This window comes from Medicago sativa, chromosome 3, assembly GCF_051527215.1.
Source record: "Medicago sativa cultivar Bolivia chromosome 3, Bolivia_mono, whole genome shotgun sequence".
Classification (NCBI taxonomy): domain Eukaryota; kingdom Viridiplantae; phylum Streptophyta; class Magnoliopsida; order Fabales; family Fabaceae; genus Medicago; species Medicago sativa.
In genome coordinates this window covers 86,308,599-86,325,354 of record NC_140751.1, presented here as the reverse complement: position 1 = coordinate 86,325,354, position 16,756 = coordinate 86,308,599, and the positions used below count along the sequence as shown (strand labels likewise).

General features: G+C 31.7%; 1 protein-coding gene and 3 long non-coding RNA genes across 7 annotated transcripts; 3 read left to right on the top strand and 1 right to left on the bottom strand.

Annotated features, from left to right (window-relative positions):
- Positions 1 to 1,543: 1,543 nt before the first annotated feature.
- LOC146941331 (uncharacterized) lies at positions 1,544 to 2,759 on the bottom strand. The gene is made up of 3 exons (XR_015032331.1): positions 2,636 to 2,759; positions 2,387 to 2,499; positions 1,544 to 1,664 (listed from the first exon to the last, which is right to left on the bottom strand). It is a non-coding gene; the product is annotated as an uncharacterized LOC146941331 (long non-coding RNA).
- A 245-nt stretch (positions 2,760 to 3,004) lies between these two features.
- Positions 3,005 to 4,629, top strand: LOC146941330 (uncharacterized). 2 transcript variants are annotated; one of them, XR_015033523.1, is made up of 3 exons: positions 3,005 to 3,279; positions 3,416 to 3,528; positions 4,251 to 4,629. It is a non-coding gene; the product is annotated as an uncharacterized LOC146941330 (long non-coding RNA). The 2 variants fall into 2 exon arrangements; XR_015033522.1 differs by having other exon boundaries at positions 3,416 to 4,629.
- A 324-nt stretch (positions 4,630 to 4,953) lies between these two features.
- On the top strand, positions 4,954 to 6,578 carry LOC146941329 (uncharacterized). 2 transcript variants are annotated; one of them, XR_015032327.1, is made up of 3 exons: positions 4,954 to 5,228; positions 5,365 to 5,477; positions 6,200 to 6,578. It is a non-coding gene; the product is annotated as an uncharacterized LOC146941329 (long non-coding RNA). The 2 variants fall into 2 exon arrangements; XR_015032326.1 differs by having other exon boundaries at positions 4,954 to 5,477.
- Positions 6,579 to 9,566: 2,988 nt separating this feature from the next.
- LOC146941328 (prolyl oligopeptidase family protein) lies at positions 9,567 to 16,756 on the top strand. 2 transcript variants are annotated; one of them, XM_085755103.1, is made up of 7 exons: positions 9,567 to 9,693; positions 9,781 to 9,820; positions 10,713 to 11,179; positions 12,008 to 12,202; positions 12,719 to 12,748; positions 14,151 to 15,260; positions 15,997 to 16,756. In XM_085755103.1, exons 3-7 carry the CDS (start codon positions 10,754 to 10,756, stop codon positions 16,546 to 16,548), a joined length of 2,313 nt encoding a protein of 770 aa, XP_085611229.1. In that variant the 5' UTR covers positions 9,567 to 9,693; positions 9,781 to 9,820; positions 10,713 to 10,753; the 3' UTR covers positions 16,549 to 16,756. The 2 variants fall into 2 exon arrangements, with proteins under 2 accessions (XP_085611229.1, XP_085611228.1); XM_085755102.1 differs by having other exon boundaries at positions 10,708 to 11,179.

Sequence of the window (16,756 nt, the reverse complement as noted above, 5' to 3'; positions counted from 1 at the left end):
CTACCAAAAACTCTAAATATCTTCATTTTTTCTATAAGGAATTAAGGATGGACCATATAAGTTTCTCTTGAAGCTTCGTTAACTGTTCCAAGTAATAATTTTCAATGTTATGCTTTAGTAGAGAAATCTTATGTTGCATGACATTAGATAGAGGTACTTCTTTTGCAGGTGGTCTCAAATCTTGACGTTAGATAGAGGTACTTCTCTTTGAAGGTGGCCTTCAAAGAAATTTTAATGTGGCTGCAAGTGTTGTAGCCAACTCCTACCATAGTCTACTTAAACAAAGACTAAAAACCATCCATTTATGAATGGCAATCCACACTTTATTCAATTCAATTTAAACAATAATCAACTAAAAAGAACACATTGTTCAATCAAAGGGAGCACATGGCATAACTACGAATATTTTTTATTTACACAAAATTGGCATAGCAATACGAATTATTTAATTTTGAAGATCAATCAACTTATTCTTAAAAAGTGTAAATCAAGCAATAAAACAAAAAGATGAGCACACTGTTGAAATTGTTGAAGGGGTTTCTTACCTTTTTACCAGAACCATGTGCTCAAAGTATAGTCCTCCCCTCTCCATGTAGAGAAAATAATTTTAAACAAAAATAGGAGGGAAATGATATTTTTGCTTTTTGAGTGTGGTTGCAACAAAGAGATATCATCTCAAAGAGAGTAGTATCATAAGACCACTATAGATAAAAGCCACAAATAGAGTGTACCAAATTCCCATATAGAACATCTCAAAGAGAGTAGTATCATAATACCACTATAGATAAAAGCCACAAATAGAGTGTACCAAATTCCCATATAGAAAATATAGAATACACGAAAGGATTAGAGTCTTCATTAATGTATTAACTTTTCTAGGTTTGAACTAAAGAAGTTTTGTTTTGGGGTCTATTCACAATGTTCAATTCAAAAGGGCAACGCAACACCAAAAGTATGTGATTTGTTTAGTTAAATAGTTATACTTTAATGTTGTACATTTATATTTGTATAATTGGTAATATATAAAAATATATACTTCAAATTCTATTAGGTTATTAGTAATTTTATGAAAATTTATACAAAAAAAAAACAGTAATTTAAATCATAATCAAAATTTTGCAAGAAAAATATTGTTCAAAATTTACATAAGTTAGCGCAGTAGAAAGAGCGGACAGACAGGCTGGACATTAGTGTCAGATAAAAAAAATAAAAAGCTAATTGAAATTGAAGTCACTAAATCACAAAGCATAAGCAACATATAGATAAACTCATAGCAACCAAAACATTTACAAACATCTATTTGAAAATCAGCCCAAAAACCCGACAAATGTCGGATATGATTGATAAGCAACATATAAAACACCCAATTCTTATATTATGCATGTGAAATATGTTATTCGTTTGAAATAACAAACAAAAACTGAAGGAAAAAAAAACAGAAAAGAAACATAACTGAAATCTCAACTTAAAAGAAGATAAGAAATGAGAGCAAAGTTAAAAATTTTGTACTATTTGTTGGCCTCGCACCGGCCTGATGCACCATATCCATCACAACCTTTGCTCTCTTTTGCTTTTAGTATCAATTTTGTTATCCCGTCTTTGTTTTTATTGTAGCGGCTCTCATCCATACTTCTTTTTTCCAATTGTTTTCCTTTTTTCTATTGCTGATGAAAGGACAAAGAGAAACCACTAATCTTATCCATACACATAAGTATGATTCTATTTGTTCTCAAAGATGTACATGTTTTCTAAAACGACACTTTTTGTTCAGAAAAGAGAAGTGTAAAAGTTAAAAATCTTGATTTGAAAATACAAATTAGAAGAAAAAACAGAAACAAACCGAGACATGAGAAGGGGGCAAACATAGATAATTAAATTGAACCAATGAATTCAACAATCAATCACATAGCATAATATCGCAGGATTTGAATCAACAAATGAATTGAACATTTTTTTTAATAAATCTAACTAAACAAACAAATATATAAGAGAGATTAAAAACCGAATGAGAATCATAGTCACAGGGACCAATAAATCACATGTAATTCCTTCAAATCAATTAATCAGAATCAAAACTAAATTGAATCATCAAAACTAAATTGGTGTGGCTTATTTTTGTTCAAAAAAATACCCTCAACTTGAAAGGACACGGTTGGAAAATAGGGGTGGTTGTCTTTTTTACTCTTTTAAAATCAAGTTGTTCCATTGTTTTGCTAGAGGAAAAAAAGAACATAGAACCACAGTAATTAACATAGGAAATAGAGATACATGACAAACTAATGTAGAAAATTTGAAGAATATAATCGATGTTAGTAAAATAAAAAATTTGAACAATAAAATTGAAGCATATAATTTATACCAGTGAAATAGATGGATTGAACAATACCTTAACTCACTGCATGTTGCTCCAAATTTTATAGAAAAGCTTTTGAATCCTGACCTCATTGGATACATCAATGCCAAATGCCTTCAAAATTTGAAGTGTGTGATACCCTAAAACTTAAACAATATTAAAGGAAGAAAAACATATCGTTAGGGAAAAAAACCAAACAATATATGAAGAACCAGTGTAGCATAATGTTTAAAAAAATGGAGAATGAAATTGATGAAGATAATAGAAACAAACAATTAATACATAAAATGGACAAAGAATCGTTCATTTGCATTGAAATGTTCTTCTGTTGCACATAATAGGTTTCACCGTCAAATCAATCAACCAAAAAAATGGCAGTGATCAGTTACTTTCTCCATTTAAATTTGTATGTTATTTTAGAAACCATGTTAAGAAGTGAGTCTGAGGAATTATCGATGGTTATATTATGCAGTTTAGATTTTTAATTCAATTGGTTAACTGCAATTAAAGGGTAGTTTTGGATAAAACAAAACTATCAAGGGTATTATTGGAAAGTAAAATAGGCTACACCAAAAGAAAAGTATTCCCTTTATAATAGGTATATCTATACCTATTATAAAGGGAATACTTTTCTTTTGGTGTAGCCTATTTTACTTTCCAATAATACCCTTGATAGTTTTGTTTTATCCAAAACTACCCTTTAATTGCAGTTAACCAATTGAATTAAAAATCTAAACTGCATAATATAACCATCGATAATTCCTCAGACTCACTTCTTAACATGGTTTCTAAAATAACATACAAATTTAAATGGAGAAAGTAACTGATCACTGCCATTTTTTTGGTTGATTGATTTGACGGTGAAACCTATTATGTGCAACAGAAGAACATTTCAATGCAAATGAACGATTCTTTGTCCATTTTATGTATTAATTGTTTGTTTCTATTATCTTCATCAATTTCATTCTCCATTTTTTTAAACATTATGCTACACTGGTTCTTCATATATTGTTTGGTTTTTTTCCCTAACGATATGTTTTTCTTCCTTTAATATTGTTTAAGTTTTAGGGTATCACACACTTCAAATTTTGAAGGCATTTGGCATTGATGTATCCAATGAGGTCAGGATTCAAAAGCTTTTCTATAAAATTTGGAGCAACATGCAGTGAGTTAAGGTATTGTTCAATCCATCTATTTCACTGGTATAAATTATATGCTTCAATTTTATTGTTCAAATTTTTTATTTTACTAACATCGATTATATTCTTCAAATTTTCTACATTAGTTTGTCATGTATCTCTATTTCCTATGTTAATTACTGTGGTTCTATGTTCTTTTTTTCCTCTAGCAAAACAATGGAACAACTTGATTTTAAAAGAGTAAAAAAGACAACCACCCCTATTTTCCAACCGTGTCCTTTCAAGTTGAGGGTATTTTTTTGAACAAAAATAAGCCACACCAATTTAGTTTTGATGATTCAATTTAGTTTTGATTCTGATTAATTGATTTGAAGGAATTACATGTGATTTATTGGTCCCTGTGACTATGATTCTCATTCGGTTTTTAATCTCTCTTATATATTTGTTTGTTTAGTTAGATTTATTAAAAAAAATGTTCAATTCATTTGTTGATTCAAATCCTGCGATATTATGCTATGTGATTGATTGTTGAATTCATTGGTTCAATTTAATTATCTATGTTTGCCCCCTTCTCATGTCTCGGTTTGTTTCTGTTTTTTCTTCTAATTTGTATTTTCAAATCAAGATTTTTAACTTTTACACTTCTCTTTTCTGAACAAAAAGTGTCGTTTTAGAAAACATGTACATCTTTGAGAACAAATAGAATCATACTTATGTGTATGGATAAGATTAGTGGTTTCTCTTTGTCCTTTCATCAGCAATAGAAAAAAGGAAAACAATTGGAAAAAAGAAGTATGGATGAGAGCCGCTACAATAAAAACAAAGACGGGATAACAAAATTGATACTAAAAGCAAAAGAGAGCAAAGGTTGTGATGGATATGGTGCATCAGGCCGGTGCGAGGCCAACAAATAGTACAAAATTTTTAACTTTGCTCTCATTTCTTATCTTCTTTTAAGTTGAGATTTCAGTTATGTTTCTTTTCTGTTTTTTTTTCCTTCAGTTTTTGTTTGTTATTTCAAACGAATAACATATTTCACATGCATAATATAAGAATTGGGTGTTTTATATGTTGCTTATCAATCATATCCGACATTTGTCGGGTTTTTGGGCTGATTTTCAAATAGATGTTTGTAAATGTTTTGGTTGCTATGAGTTTATCTATATGTTGCTTATGCTTTGTGATTTAGTGACTTCAATTTCAATTAGCTTTTTATTTTTTTTATCTGACACTAATGTCCAGCCTGTCTGTCCGCTCTTTCTACTGCGCTAACTTATGTAAATTTTGAACAATATTTTTCTTGCAAAATTTTGATTATGATTTAAATTACTGTTTTTTTTTTGTATAAATTTTCATAAAATTACTAATAACCTAATAGAATTTGAAGTATATATTTTTATATATTACCAATTATCTATACCTATTATAAAGGGAATACTTTTCTTTTGGTGTAGCCTATTTTACTTTCCAATAATACCCTTGATAGTTTTGTTTTATCCAAAACTACCCTTTAATTGCAGTTAACCAATTGAATTAAAAATCTAAACTGCATAATATAACCATCGATAATTCCTCAGACTCACTTCTTAACATGGTTTCTAAAATAACATACAAATTTAAATGGAGAAAGTAACTGATCACTGCCATTTTTTTGGTTGATTGATTTGACGGTGAAACCTATTATGTGCAACAGAAGAACATTTCAATGCAAATGAACGATTCTTTGTCCATTTTATGTATTAATTGTTTGTTTCTATTATCTTCATCAATTTCATTCTCCATTTTTTTAAACATTATGCTACACTGGTTCTTCATATATTGTTTGGTTTTTTTCCCTAACGATATGTTTTTCTTCCTTTAATATTGTTTAAGTTTTAGGGTATCACACACTTCAAATTTTGAAGGCATTTGGCATTGATGTATCCAATGAGGTCAGGATTCAAAAGCTTTTCTATAAAATTTGGAGCAACATGCAGTGAGTTAAGGTATTGTTCAATCCATCTATTTCACTGGTATAAATTATATGCTTCAATTTTATTGTTCAAATTTTTTATTTTACTAACATCGATTATATTCTTCAAATTTTCTACATTAGTTTGTCATGTATCTCTATTTCCTATGTTAATTACTGTGGTTCTATGTTCTTTTTTTCCTCTAGCAAAACAATGGAACAACTTGATTTTAAAAGAGTAAAAAAGACAACCACCCCTATTTTCCAACCGTGTCCTTTCAAGTTGAGGGTATTTTTTTGAACAAAAATAAGCCACACCAATTTAGTTTTGATGATTCAATTTAGTTTTGATTCTGATTAATTGATTTGAAGGAATTACATGTGATTTATTGGTCCCTGTGACTATGATTCTCATTCGGTTTTTAATCTCTCTTATATATTTGTTTGTTTAGTTAGATTTATTAAAAAAAATGTTCAATTCATTTGTTGATTCAAATCCTGCGATATTATGCTATGTGATTGATTGTTGAATTCATTGGTTCAATTTAATTATCTATGTTTGCCCCCTTCTCATGTCTCGGTTTGTTTCTGTTTTTTCTTCTAATTTGTATTTTCAAATCAAGATTTTTAACTTTTACACTTCTCTTTTCTGAACAAAAAGTGTCGTTTTAGAAAACATGTACATCTTTGAGAACAAATAGAATCATACTTATGTGTATGGATAAGATTAGTGGTTTCTCTTTGTCCTTTCATCAGCAATAGAAAAAAGGAAAACAATTGGAAAAAAGAAGTATGGATGAGAGCCGCTACAATAAAAACAAAGACGGGATAACAAAATTGATACTAAAAGCAAAAGAGAGCAAAGGTTGTGATGGATATGGTGCATCAGGCCGGTGCGAGGCCAACAAATAGTACAAAATTTTTAACTTTGCTCTCATTTCTTATCTTCTTTTAAGTTGAGATTTCAGTTATGTTTCTTTTCTGTTTTTTTTTCCTTCAGTTTTTGTTTGTTATTTCAAACGAATAACATATTTCACATGCATAATATAAGAATTGGGTGTTTTATATGTTGCTTATCAATCATATCCGACATTTGTCGGGTTTTTGGGCTGATTTTCAAATAGATGTTTGTAAATGTTTTGGTTGCTATGAGTTTATCTATATGTTGCTTATGCTTTGTGATTTAGTGACTTCAATTTCAATTAGCTTTTTATTTTTTTTATCTGACACTAATGTCCAGCCTGTCTGTCCGCTCTTTCTACTGCGCTAACTTATGTAAATTTTGAACAATATTTTTCTTGCAAAATTTTGATTATGATTTAAATTACTGTTTTTTTTTTGTATAAATTTTCATAAAATTACTAATAACCTAATAGAATTTGAAGTATATATTTTTATATATTACCAATTATACAAATATAAATGTACAACATTAAAGTATAACTATTTAACTAAACAAATCACATACTTTTGGTGTTGCGTTGCCCTTTTGAATTGAACATTGTGAATAGACCCCAAAACAAAACTTCTTTAGTTCAAACCTAGAAAAGTTAATACATTAATGAAGACTCTAATCCTTTCGTGTATTCTATATTTTCTATATGGGAATTTGGTACACTCTATTTGTGGCTTTTATCTATAGTGGTATTATGATACTACTCTCTTTGAGATGTTCTATATGGGAATTTGGTACACTCTATTTGTGGCTTTTATCTATAGTGGTCTTATGATACTACTCTCTTTGAGATGATATCTCTTTGTTGCAACCACACTCAAAAAGCAAAAATATCATTTCCCTCCTATTTTTGTTTAAAATTATTTTCTCTACATGGAGAGGGGAGGACTATACTTTGAGCACATGGTTCTGGTAAAAAGGTAAGAAACCCCTTCAACAATTTCAACAGTGTGCTCATCTTTTTGTTTTATTGCTTGATTTACACTTTTTAAGAATAAGTTGATTGATCTTCAAAATTAAATAATTCGTATTGCTATGCCAATTTTGTGTAAATAAAAAATATTCGTAGTTATGCCATGTGCTCCCTTTGATTGAACAATGTGTTCTTTTTAGTTGATTATTGTTTAAATTGAATTGAATAAAGTGTGGATTGCCATTCATAAATGGATGGTTTTTAGTCTTTGTTTAAGTAGACTATGGTAGGAGTTGGCTACAACACTTGCAGCCACATTAAAATTTCTTTGAAGGCCACCTTCAAAGAGAAGTACCTCTATCTAACGTCAAGATTTGAGACCACCTGCAAAAGAAGTACCTCTATCTAATGTCATGCAACATAAGATTTCTCTACTAAAGCATAACATTGAAAATTATTACTTGGAACAGTTAACGAAGCTTCAAGAGAAACTTATATGGTCCATCCTTAATTCCTTATAGAAAAAATGAAGATATTTAGAGTTTTTGGTAGCATGTAAAAGGGAAAACTTTGGTAAAATTATTCATTTTCGTATATCCTTAGTCTCTCTTTTCTTTTGTGTTATCAATTAGTTCATGATATGTTTTTGTGTTATGTTCATTGTTAATATTTAATAGATTAATGTAGCTTAATAAAATGTTCAAGTATGAAGCATATTGTAAACAAAGAAACATAGAAAAATATATACATACATTAGCGCAGTAGAAAGAGCGGACAGACGGGCACGGGAGTGCCCGTCTGGACGCTAGTACAAATATAAATGTACAACATTAAAGTATAACTATTTAACTAAACAAATCACATACTTTTGGTGTTGCGTTGCCCTTTTGAATTGAACATTGTGAATAGACCCCAAAACAAAACTTCTTTAGTTCAAACCTAGAAAAGTTAATACATTAATGAAGACTCTAATCCTTTCGTGTATTCTATATTTTCTATATGGGAATTTGGTACACTCTATTTGTGGCTTTTATCTATAGTGGTATTATGATACTACTCTCTTTGAGATGTTCTATATGGGAATTTGGTACACTCTATTTGTGGCTTTTATCTATAGTGGTCTTATGATACTACTCTCTTTGAGATGATATCTCTTTGTTGCAACCACACTCAAAAAGCAAAAATATCATTTCCCTCCTATTTTTGTTTAAAATTATTTTCTCTACATGGAGAGGGGAGGACTATACTTTGAGCACATGGTTCTGGTAAAAAGGTAAGAAACCCCTTCAACAATTTCAACAGTGTGCTCATCTTTTTGTTTTATTGCTTGATTTACACTTTTTAAGAATAAGTTGATTGATCTTCAAAATTAAATAATTCGTATTGCTATGCCAATTTTGTGTAAATAAAAAATATTCGTAGTTATGCCATGTGCTCCCTTTGATTGAACAATGTGTTCTTTTTAGTTGATTATTGTTTAAATTGAATTGAATAAAGTGTGGATTGCCATTCATAAATGGATGGTTTTTAGTCTTTGTTTAAGTAGACTATGGTAGGAGTTGGCTACAACACTTGCAGCCACATTAAAATTTCTTTGAAGGCCACCTTCAAAGAGAAGTACCTCTATCTAACGTCAAGATTTGAGACCACCTGCAAAAGAAGTACCTCTATCTAATGTCATGCAACATAAGATTTCTCTACTAAAGCATAACATTGAAAATTATTACTTGGAACAGTTAACGAAGCTTCAAGAGAAACTTATATGGTCCATCCTTAATTCCTTATAGAAAAAATGAAGATATTTAGAGTTTTTGGTAGCATGTAAAAGGGAAAACTTTGGTAAAATTATTCATTTTCGTATATCCTTAGTCTCTCTTTTCTTTTGTGTTATCAATTAGTTCATGATATGTTTTTGTGTTATGTTCATTGTTAATATTTAATAGATTAATGTAGCTTAATAAAATGTTCAAGTATGAAGCATATTGTAAACAAAGAAACATAGAAAAATATATACATACATTAGCGCAGTAGAAAGAGCGGACAGACGGGCACGGGAGTGCCCGTCTGGACGCTAGTATAATATAATAATAATCTCTATGGAGTATTACTATTTTCATTCATCGTTATCAAATTGTTACCTTGAATGGGGCTCAAAAGATGGGGTCAACATTGTATTTACCGCATAAAAAGAAAAAAATAAAACTAATAATAAATTGAATAAATAAATAAGGGAAATTTGGTTCTACATATGTTTCATTTCATGTTTCCATATCTATCTATCTATCGATTAGAGTTGAACTCCACCAACTGAATAAATAACTTGTTAAATTCATTTTCACGCTCTCTTCATTCCTTTCACTTGAAGACAATCCAATTCAACATGTCTGTAATCTTCTTATTCCTTTTATTTTCATCAAACTATCTTATGTTTCTTCAACTAACCATTTCTTCTATTCATTTTCATCGCAGATTATTATTAATTCATTTCCATCTTCCACCACGAACTCAGGTTAGATTTCAATTATCTTTGATTACCGTTATTCAATTCAAAATATCAATTTTTTGCGTGTGGTTTATACTTCCATAAACTGTTTACGATTGGATCCGATTGCAGTGGTTAATTAGACTTCTTTATCTTTTTTTCTTTTATGGTTATTATGAAGAGACTTTGAAATGGGTTTTGGGGTACTTTTTTGTGGCATGAACTGGAAACCATATTATCCCAAAAAGTCTTTTTTTTTTTTTTTTTTTTTGAAAAAGTTATGATGTACTATTGATTTAATGTACAGAATTTAAACCAGTTTAAATTGATATGTCTGTCAATATCAAAGGGAACTTTTTAGCTTTTTGGGCATCCATTTTTGTTATTCATGTGAATCAAATTCTTTTAAGTGTATGTTTGGTTCCACTTCTAGAATAGCAAAATTGATTTTGACATGTTTGGTTGCTTTCGAATAGAATTAATTTTAACTCTAGAATTTATTTTACTTGAAGCTAGAATTTATAGCTTTTGATTATAGAATTGATTTTTACACACAAGTTTATAGTTTGACTCACTTTTACACGAATGTATCCAAACCAAAATCACTTTACATTCAACTCAATTTTAGTTAGAATCAATTCACTCAATCAATTCTTATCACCCCAAAACCAAACATACACTAAGTATTTTAGGTTTCCAATAAATTTTGAAGTAAAAATCCTATAAGTTGCCTCTTACAAACACATTTAAGTCAGGTCCAATGGTAGATGAATTATTCATAAATCATAATTAAGCATTGAAAAGTCATTTAATTTCTTTGATTAAATTCATTGTAATTGAATCTTATTATGAATGTTATTAATACGGTAGGCGTTGTCTTGGGATCACTCTTATTTTGTGCTCTATTATTGCAGTTCAGTTTTATACCGGAGGTGTTTGTGTAATGCGATCGATTAGTTGATGAATGAGAAGAGGAACCCGAAGCGTCAAAAACCACTTCCTTTCAAAATGCCTGTGACAGACTTCAATGATGTGCAAAATCTTGACGACGGCATTCTTTTCCCGGTTGAAGAGATTGCGCAATATCCATTGCCGGGATATGTATCACCAACTTCAATAAGTTTTAGTCCAGATGATAGTTTGATTTCTTATTTGTTTAGTCCTGATAATACATTAAACAGAAAGATTTTCACTTTTGATCTGAAGACCAATAAACAAGAATTGTTATTTAGCCCGCCTGATGGCGGACTTGATGAGAGTAATATTTCTCCGGAAGAAAAATTGAGGAGGGAGAGGTTGAGGGAACGCGGTTTAGGAGTGACACGATACGAGTGGGTGAAGACGAACTCAAAAAGGAAAGCAGTCCTGGTGCCGTTACCTGCTGGGGTTAGTTACTTTCTATCATGCAAAATAGTTATAGCATTGTTTTTTAGTTGTTTCTTATGAATTAATTAAAATACTGTCTTCTGTTTTTATTCGGAACAGAAGAAGTGATAATAGCTTCTAAAGAAAATAAGTTGCACATTTGTAATTAAAGTCTGGTAGGAAAACTATCGAAGCATATGCAGACACATATCTACATATTACTCCATTAATCTCACCATGACCTCCCCAGTTTTTTATCCCTTTTCAATAGATATAGATATTTATACACACATTGTAGCATGTTAATTTCGTTTATATGAATTATGTTTCCTAGTACATACCAAGTGTTAACGATGGTTCAATTCTTACTGTTTCCTTTCTGAATTTTATTGTATTTTCTTTAGAAAAATGAATTTGGCACAAATCGAACTCTGCACCTCATTAAAAAGAGGAGGGACTAACCACTTACTGCTACACCAGCTGGCAATTGATTTCATTTTTGTGAAATATGTATAATTTGCTAGCAATTTCTTTTTAAACATTGAGCTTCTTGTACCTGATTTATTTATTTATTTATTTTTGGAATGAAAGAGGGCCTAAGCCCAACCTGATTTATAAATGCCATGGCAGCTACAGTAGTTTTTATCCCATCAGTGCCACGGGTAGTGACTAGGCTTGTGCCACTGTGATACTACTGTAAGAGTCTTATTTATAGCAATGTATACTGAAATGAATATATTTTGTTGTGTTTTGTGTAGTTGTCCATAATGCTTGCCTTTTTGTATTTTGCATTCATTATTAAATCTTATACTCAAGTTTGTTATGGTTATTCTTCTGTCCCACAAACAGATTTATGTCCATGATATTTCCCATTCGAAAACAGAGCTCAAGCTTCCTAGTATACCAGCTTCGCCCATTATTGACCCTCATCTGTCTCCAGATGGATCTATGCTTGCTTATGTAAGAGACTGTGAGTTGCATGTTATGAATCTCTTATCTGATGAATCAAAGCAGTTGACCCATGGTGCAAAGGAAAATGGCTTTGTAAGTCCAGTAGTTGGTTAGTTGTTAATTTATTTGTGTTACTAAATGCATCTGTGTTATATGAAAAATAGTTAATGAATTTTATATAGCCCCTGACAACCAAATGTAGCCTTTGTAGCTAACGTGTATTTTTTAACAACAAAAAAGTTAGATGGTCTGTTTGATGTGTTGTGGATCTTGAAATATCCCGACGTATACATACTTTATATCAGCTGCACATTCCTATCTTAACATCATCAAAAGTTTCAAAAGTGTTTGGTTAAGCATCCTGCTAAATTTCATTAAGTTTGGTTCTTCCATCCTTGTTGAATAAATTCTAGGGTCAATCTTTAGTAGTATTCTATGCTTTTTTTCTTTCTTTTTTCTTATTTCTAAAACAAAGCTCGACTGTGTTAATTCATTTGGAGCTTTAAATAATCAGTTATGCATGGTTATCCATCCAATGACAGTTTTTCTATGTTTTACTTTTAGATAGTCTCGTTTCTGGAAATTTGACATTGTATTTGTGTATTGCAGACTCACGGGCTTGCCGAATATATAGCACAGGTGATACTTCTTTCAAAATTATATCTTCTCTACGTGTATTTTAATCTATTTTGGGTGCATTGTCTCACATGTGTGTATAAAGTAGTCCTTCCTTCTACTTTTGATTGGGAAAATTGCATAATATTTCAGTCTATAATGATGATATTATTTACTCTATGATTGCTGGTTTTGTGAATATTTTACCTAGGTTTTGTAGTACCAAGGCGTGTTGTCAAGATCACGAGCTAAATCATAAGATCACATGATTTTGTGATCTTTCCCCCTCTGTCCGAGTTGGATCGCATACAAAATCGGATTCTGGTGAGATCGGAGTGAGATTGTGTTAGTTCGTAGAGAACATGAGATCATTTGATCTCTTGTGATCCGAAATATAACAGTTTTTGTCTTGTGATGGTCTCAGCTCCGTCACGTTGCTAGGGTGTGACAGACTCCTCCATTCTGCCCTTTCTCTCGTTTTCTATCTTCCCCTCTCAGTGATGACATATCCTGATTCGAAAGGGTCTTTTTTCTTTCTTTCTAATAATTTTTTTTAACGATTTGTTTATGATTGATTTGTACCGGGTGCCATCCACATTGTTTTGTATCAATTTCTTTCGAATGATATTCTTTCCAATTCTTCTATAACTATGAATCTGATGTTAGGAACACCGTACTAGGCCCCCAGGTTTTGTATTCATTTATTCAGATTAGGCTGAGTGCAAATATATCTGTCCTCTATTTAAAGGATATTGATATCATGTAATTTTAAGTTTTGACATTCATTTACAAAGGCAAAGCATGCGGATGCACTAACAAGTATTGAATTAAAGAATGATAGAGTTTTTTTATTGGTTTAAAAATGGTTGAGTTAATTTCCTATATTTCCTAGCAATTATAAATTAATTAAAACAAAATCTTTTCTCAATAAATTTAAATAATTTAAAATCAAATATTTTCTTGATTACAAAAATTTATTTTTCTTCTTTACTTGAAAATAAAATGTTTTCTTTAATGAAAAATAGTTAATTTAGTTTAGTTTATGCAATCAATTGCTCGTTTATATAAAAAAAAAGTTGCTTGTTTATTTGACTAATGTGAAAATATATTTCTATCGTTAATTATTGATACTGTACCTTATGATTCATAATTTAGTCATGGAATTGCAGCTTTAAGTTTACTTTGATGATGTCATTTACAGGTTTTATTGCATATTATGTATGGATACTTGAACACACACACACACTCGCTCACACACACACACACACACACACACACACACACACACACACACACACACACACACATATATATTCATTTTGGTAGGATCTTACGATCCTCATTACTTTCCTATTTTAACAATCTTGCATTTTTTGCAGCCCTGTGAATGGTTTGTGTCTTTTAACATGTAATTTTCTGATTTCAGGAGGAGATGGATAGGAAAACTGGATACTGGTGGTCACTGGACAGTAAATATATTGCTTTTACTGAAGTTGATTATTCTGAAATACCGCTTTTCAGAATTATGCACCAAGGTAGAAGCTCAGTTGGCACAGATGCACAGGAAGACCATCCTTATCCTTTTGCAGGAGCTTCAAATGCTAAAATGCGCCTAGGGGTTGTTTCGGTAGCTGGAGGCTCCACCACTTGGATGGATCTTGTCTGTGGGGGTGTGAAAGAACTAGACAACGAGGATGAATATTTGGCAAGAGTTAATTGGATGCATGGAAACATTCTCACTGCTCAGATCATAAACAGGCACCAGACTAAAATAAAGATCATTAAGTTTGATATTAGAACAGGACAAAGGAGAGATATATTGGTAGAAGAGAACAAAACTTGGATCAACATACATGACTGTTTCACACCTTTTGATAAAGGAGTTACCAAGTTTTCAGGTGGATTTATCTGGGCTAGTGAGAAATCAGGATTTAGACATCTCTATATTCATGATGCAAACGGGACTTGTTTAGGACCCATCACTGAAGGTGAATGGATGGTTGAGCAAATCGCCGGTGTGAATGAGGCCACAGGTCTAATATATTTCACTGGGACCTTAGATAGTCCTCTTGAATCCAACTTATACTGTGCTAAACTTTTCATTGATGGAACTCAACCACTTCAAGCCCCTACCAGACTAACACATGGCAAGGGAAAGCACATTGTTGTCCTTGATCATCACATGCGAACATTTGTTGATATACACGACTCCCTTAGTTGTCCACCTAGGGTATTACTATGTTCGTTAGAGGATGGAAGCATAATCATGCCTTTGTATGAGCAGCAAATACCAATTCCAAAATCCAAAAAGCTTCACCTTGAGCCTCCAGAGATTGTTGAAATACAGTCCGACGATGGTACTACCTTGTATGGAGCTCTTTACAAGCCTGATGCTTCAAGATTCGGACCTCCACCTTACAAAACCATGATTAATGTTTATGGTGGTCCAAGTGTACAGCTCGTTTCTAACTCTTGGCTTAATACAGTAGACCTGAGAGCGCAATACTTGAGAAATAAAGGCATCTTAGTTTGGAAGGTCAGTTCCCTGAATTTTACTTGATTATGATCCCTCCTGTCTGTCTTGCTTGCTTTTAAATTTTTATGCATCTTGCTTCTTGTTGTTCATTCACATGATAAAACACATACATGTGTTGGCATGGTTCCAATACATTGAATTTGTGCAACCTTTAAACCTTGGTTTACTTAGATGTGGTTAAATGGGATACTAAAGTATTTGCTCAAAGACGGAGAGATTGATGTAAATATGATTAAGATGGGCAAAATCCATATTTATACATGGAAAATGTTCAGGCCTAACAGTGACAGAATTTGTTTGAATATGTTCACCCCTGCATTTGATATTTCCATTTGTATACTCAATGATTGTTGAACGGCTCTGATGCCTTAAATTCATAGGTTCTTGTCCCATCTTTTACGTTAAGTTTTGTTTCACTTTTGAAGGAGGCAAAATTTATTCTAAGGGTGTAAATTTGATTTTGATATGTTAAGATGTTCTCAAGTAGAATTGATTCTAAGTTGAAGCTAGAATTTGAATCTTTTGTTTTTGCTATTGATTAGTTGCCTATAATTTTTTGTCCAATTCACTTTTACATGAATGTATCCAAACATAAGTCACTTTAAATTCAACTCATTTTTAGCAAGAACCTATTTTATTGAATCAATTCATTTAAAATCATTTCCGCAAATCAAACAGTGATTTTGTACATTGTCAGTTATCATTCCATGTTAATTATTACTTTCCTTGTTGACAGTTAGACAACAGAGGAACTTCTAGACGGGGGTTGAAGTTTGAAGGCTATTTAAAGCACAAACTTGGACAAATTGATGCTGATGATCAGTTTACTGGAGCAGAGTGGCTTGTCAAAAATGGGCTTGCAGAATTTGGTCACATTGGGTTGTACGGTTGGAGCTATGGCGGGTATCTGTCTGCTATGACCCTTTCAAGATATCCAGATTTCTTCAAGTGTGCTATAGCTGGTGCACCCGTTACATCGTGGGATGGATACGACACATTCTACACAGAGAAATACATGGGATTGCCATCTGAAAATAAATCAGGGTATGCAAGAGCTTCTGTCATGAACCATGTGCACAAGATGAGGGGAAGGTTGTTGATTGTGCATGGAATGATTGATGAGAATGTACATTTTCGGCACACTGCAAGGCTTATCAATGCACTTGTGGCGGCTGGAAAAACGTATGAGCTGATAATTTTCCCAGATGAGCGCCACATGCCTCGGCGATATAGCGATCGAGTTTATATGGAAGAGAGGATGTGGGAATTCATTGACAGGAATCTGTGACATCATAAATTTTCATGCATCTTTCTTTTCTCTGTTCAATCAAATGACCAGTGTAGTTTAAGTTCTTTTACACAACATGTACAATTATTTCCAATTGTCTCATAACTGATTAGCTACTTTACTCAAGATAACTGGCCATTTGGGGCTTTTCATTTCATTATACAGGAAAAATAAAAAACTTCCGATCATCACATTTTATTAGTCTTCA

What these genes read in the sequence shown, in the direction of transcription:
- LOC146941328 (XM_085755103.1), top strand. Translation starts at nt 10,754, where the DNA reads ATGAATGAGAAGAGGAACCCGAAGCGTCAAAAACCACTTCCTTTCAAA. An exon ending in TTGCCGAATATATAGCACAG is followed by an intron (nt 12,749 to 14,150) that starts GTGATACTTCTT and finishes TTCTGATTTCAG; the next exon opens with GAGGAGATGGATAGGAAAAC. An exon ending in AAGGCATCTTAGTTTGGAAG is followed by an intron (nt 15,261 to 15,996) that starts GTCAGTTCCCTG and finishes CCTTGTTGACAG; the next exon opens with TTAGACAACAGAGGAACTTC.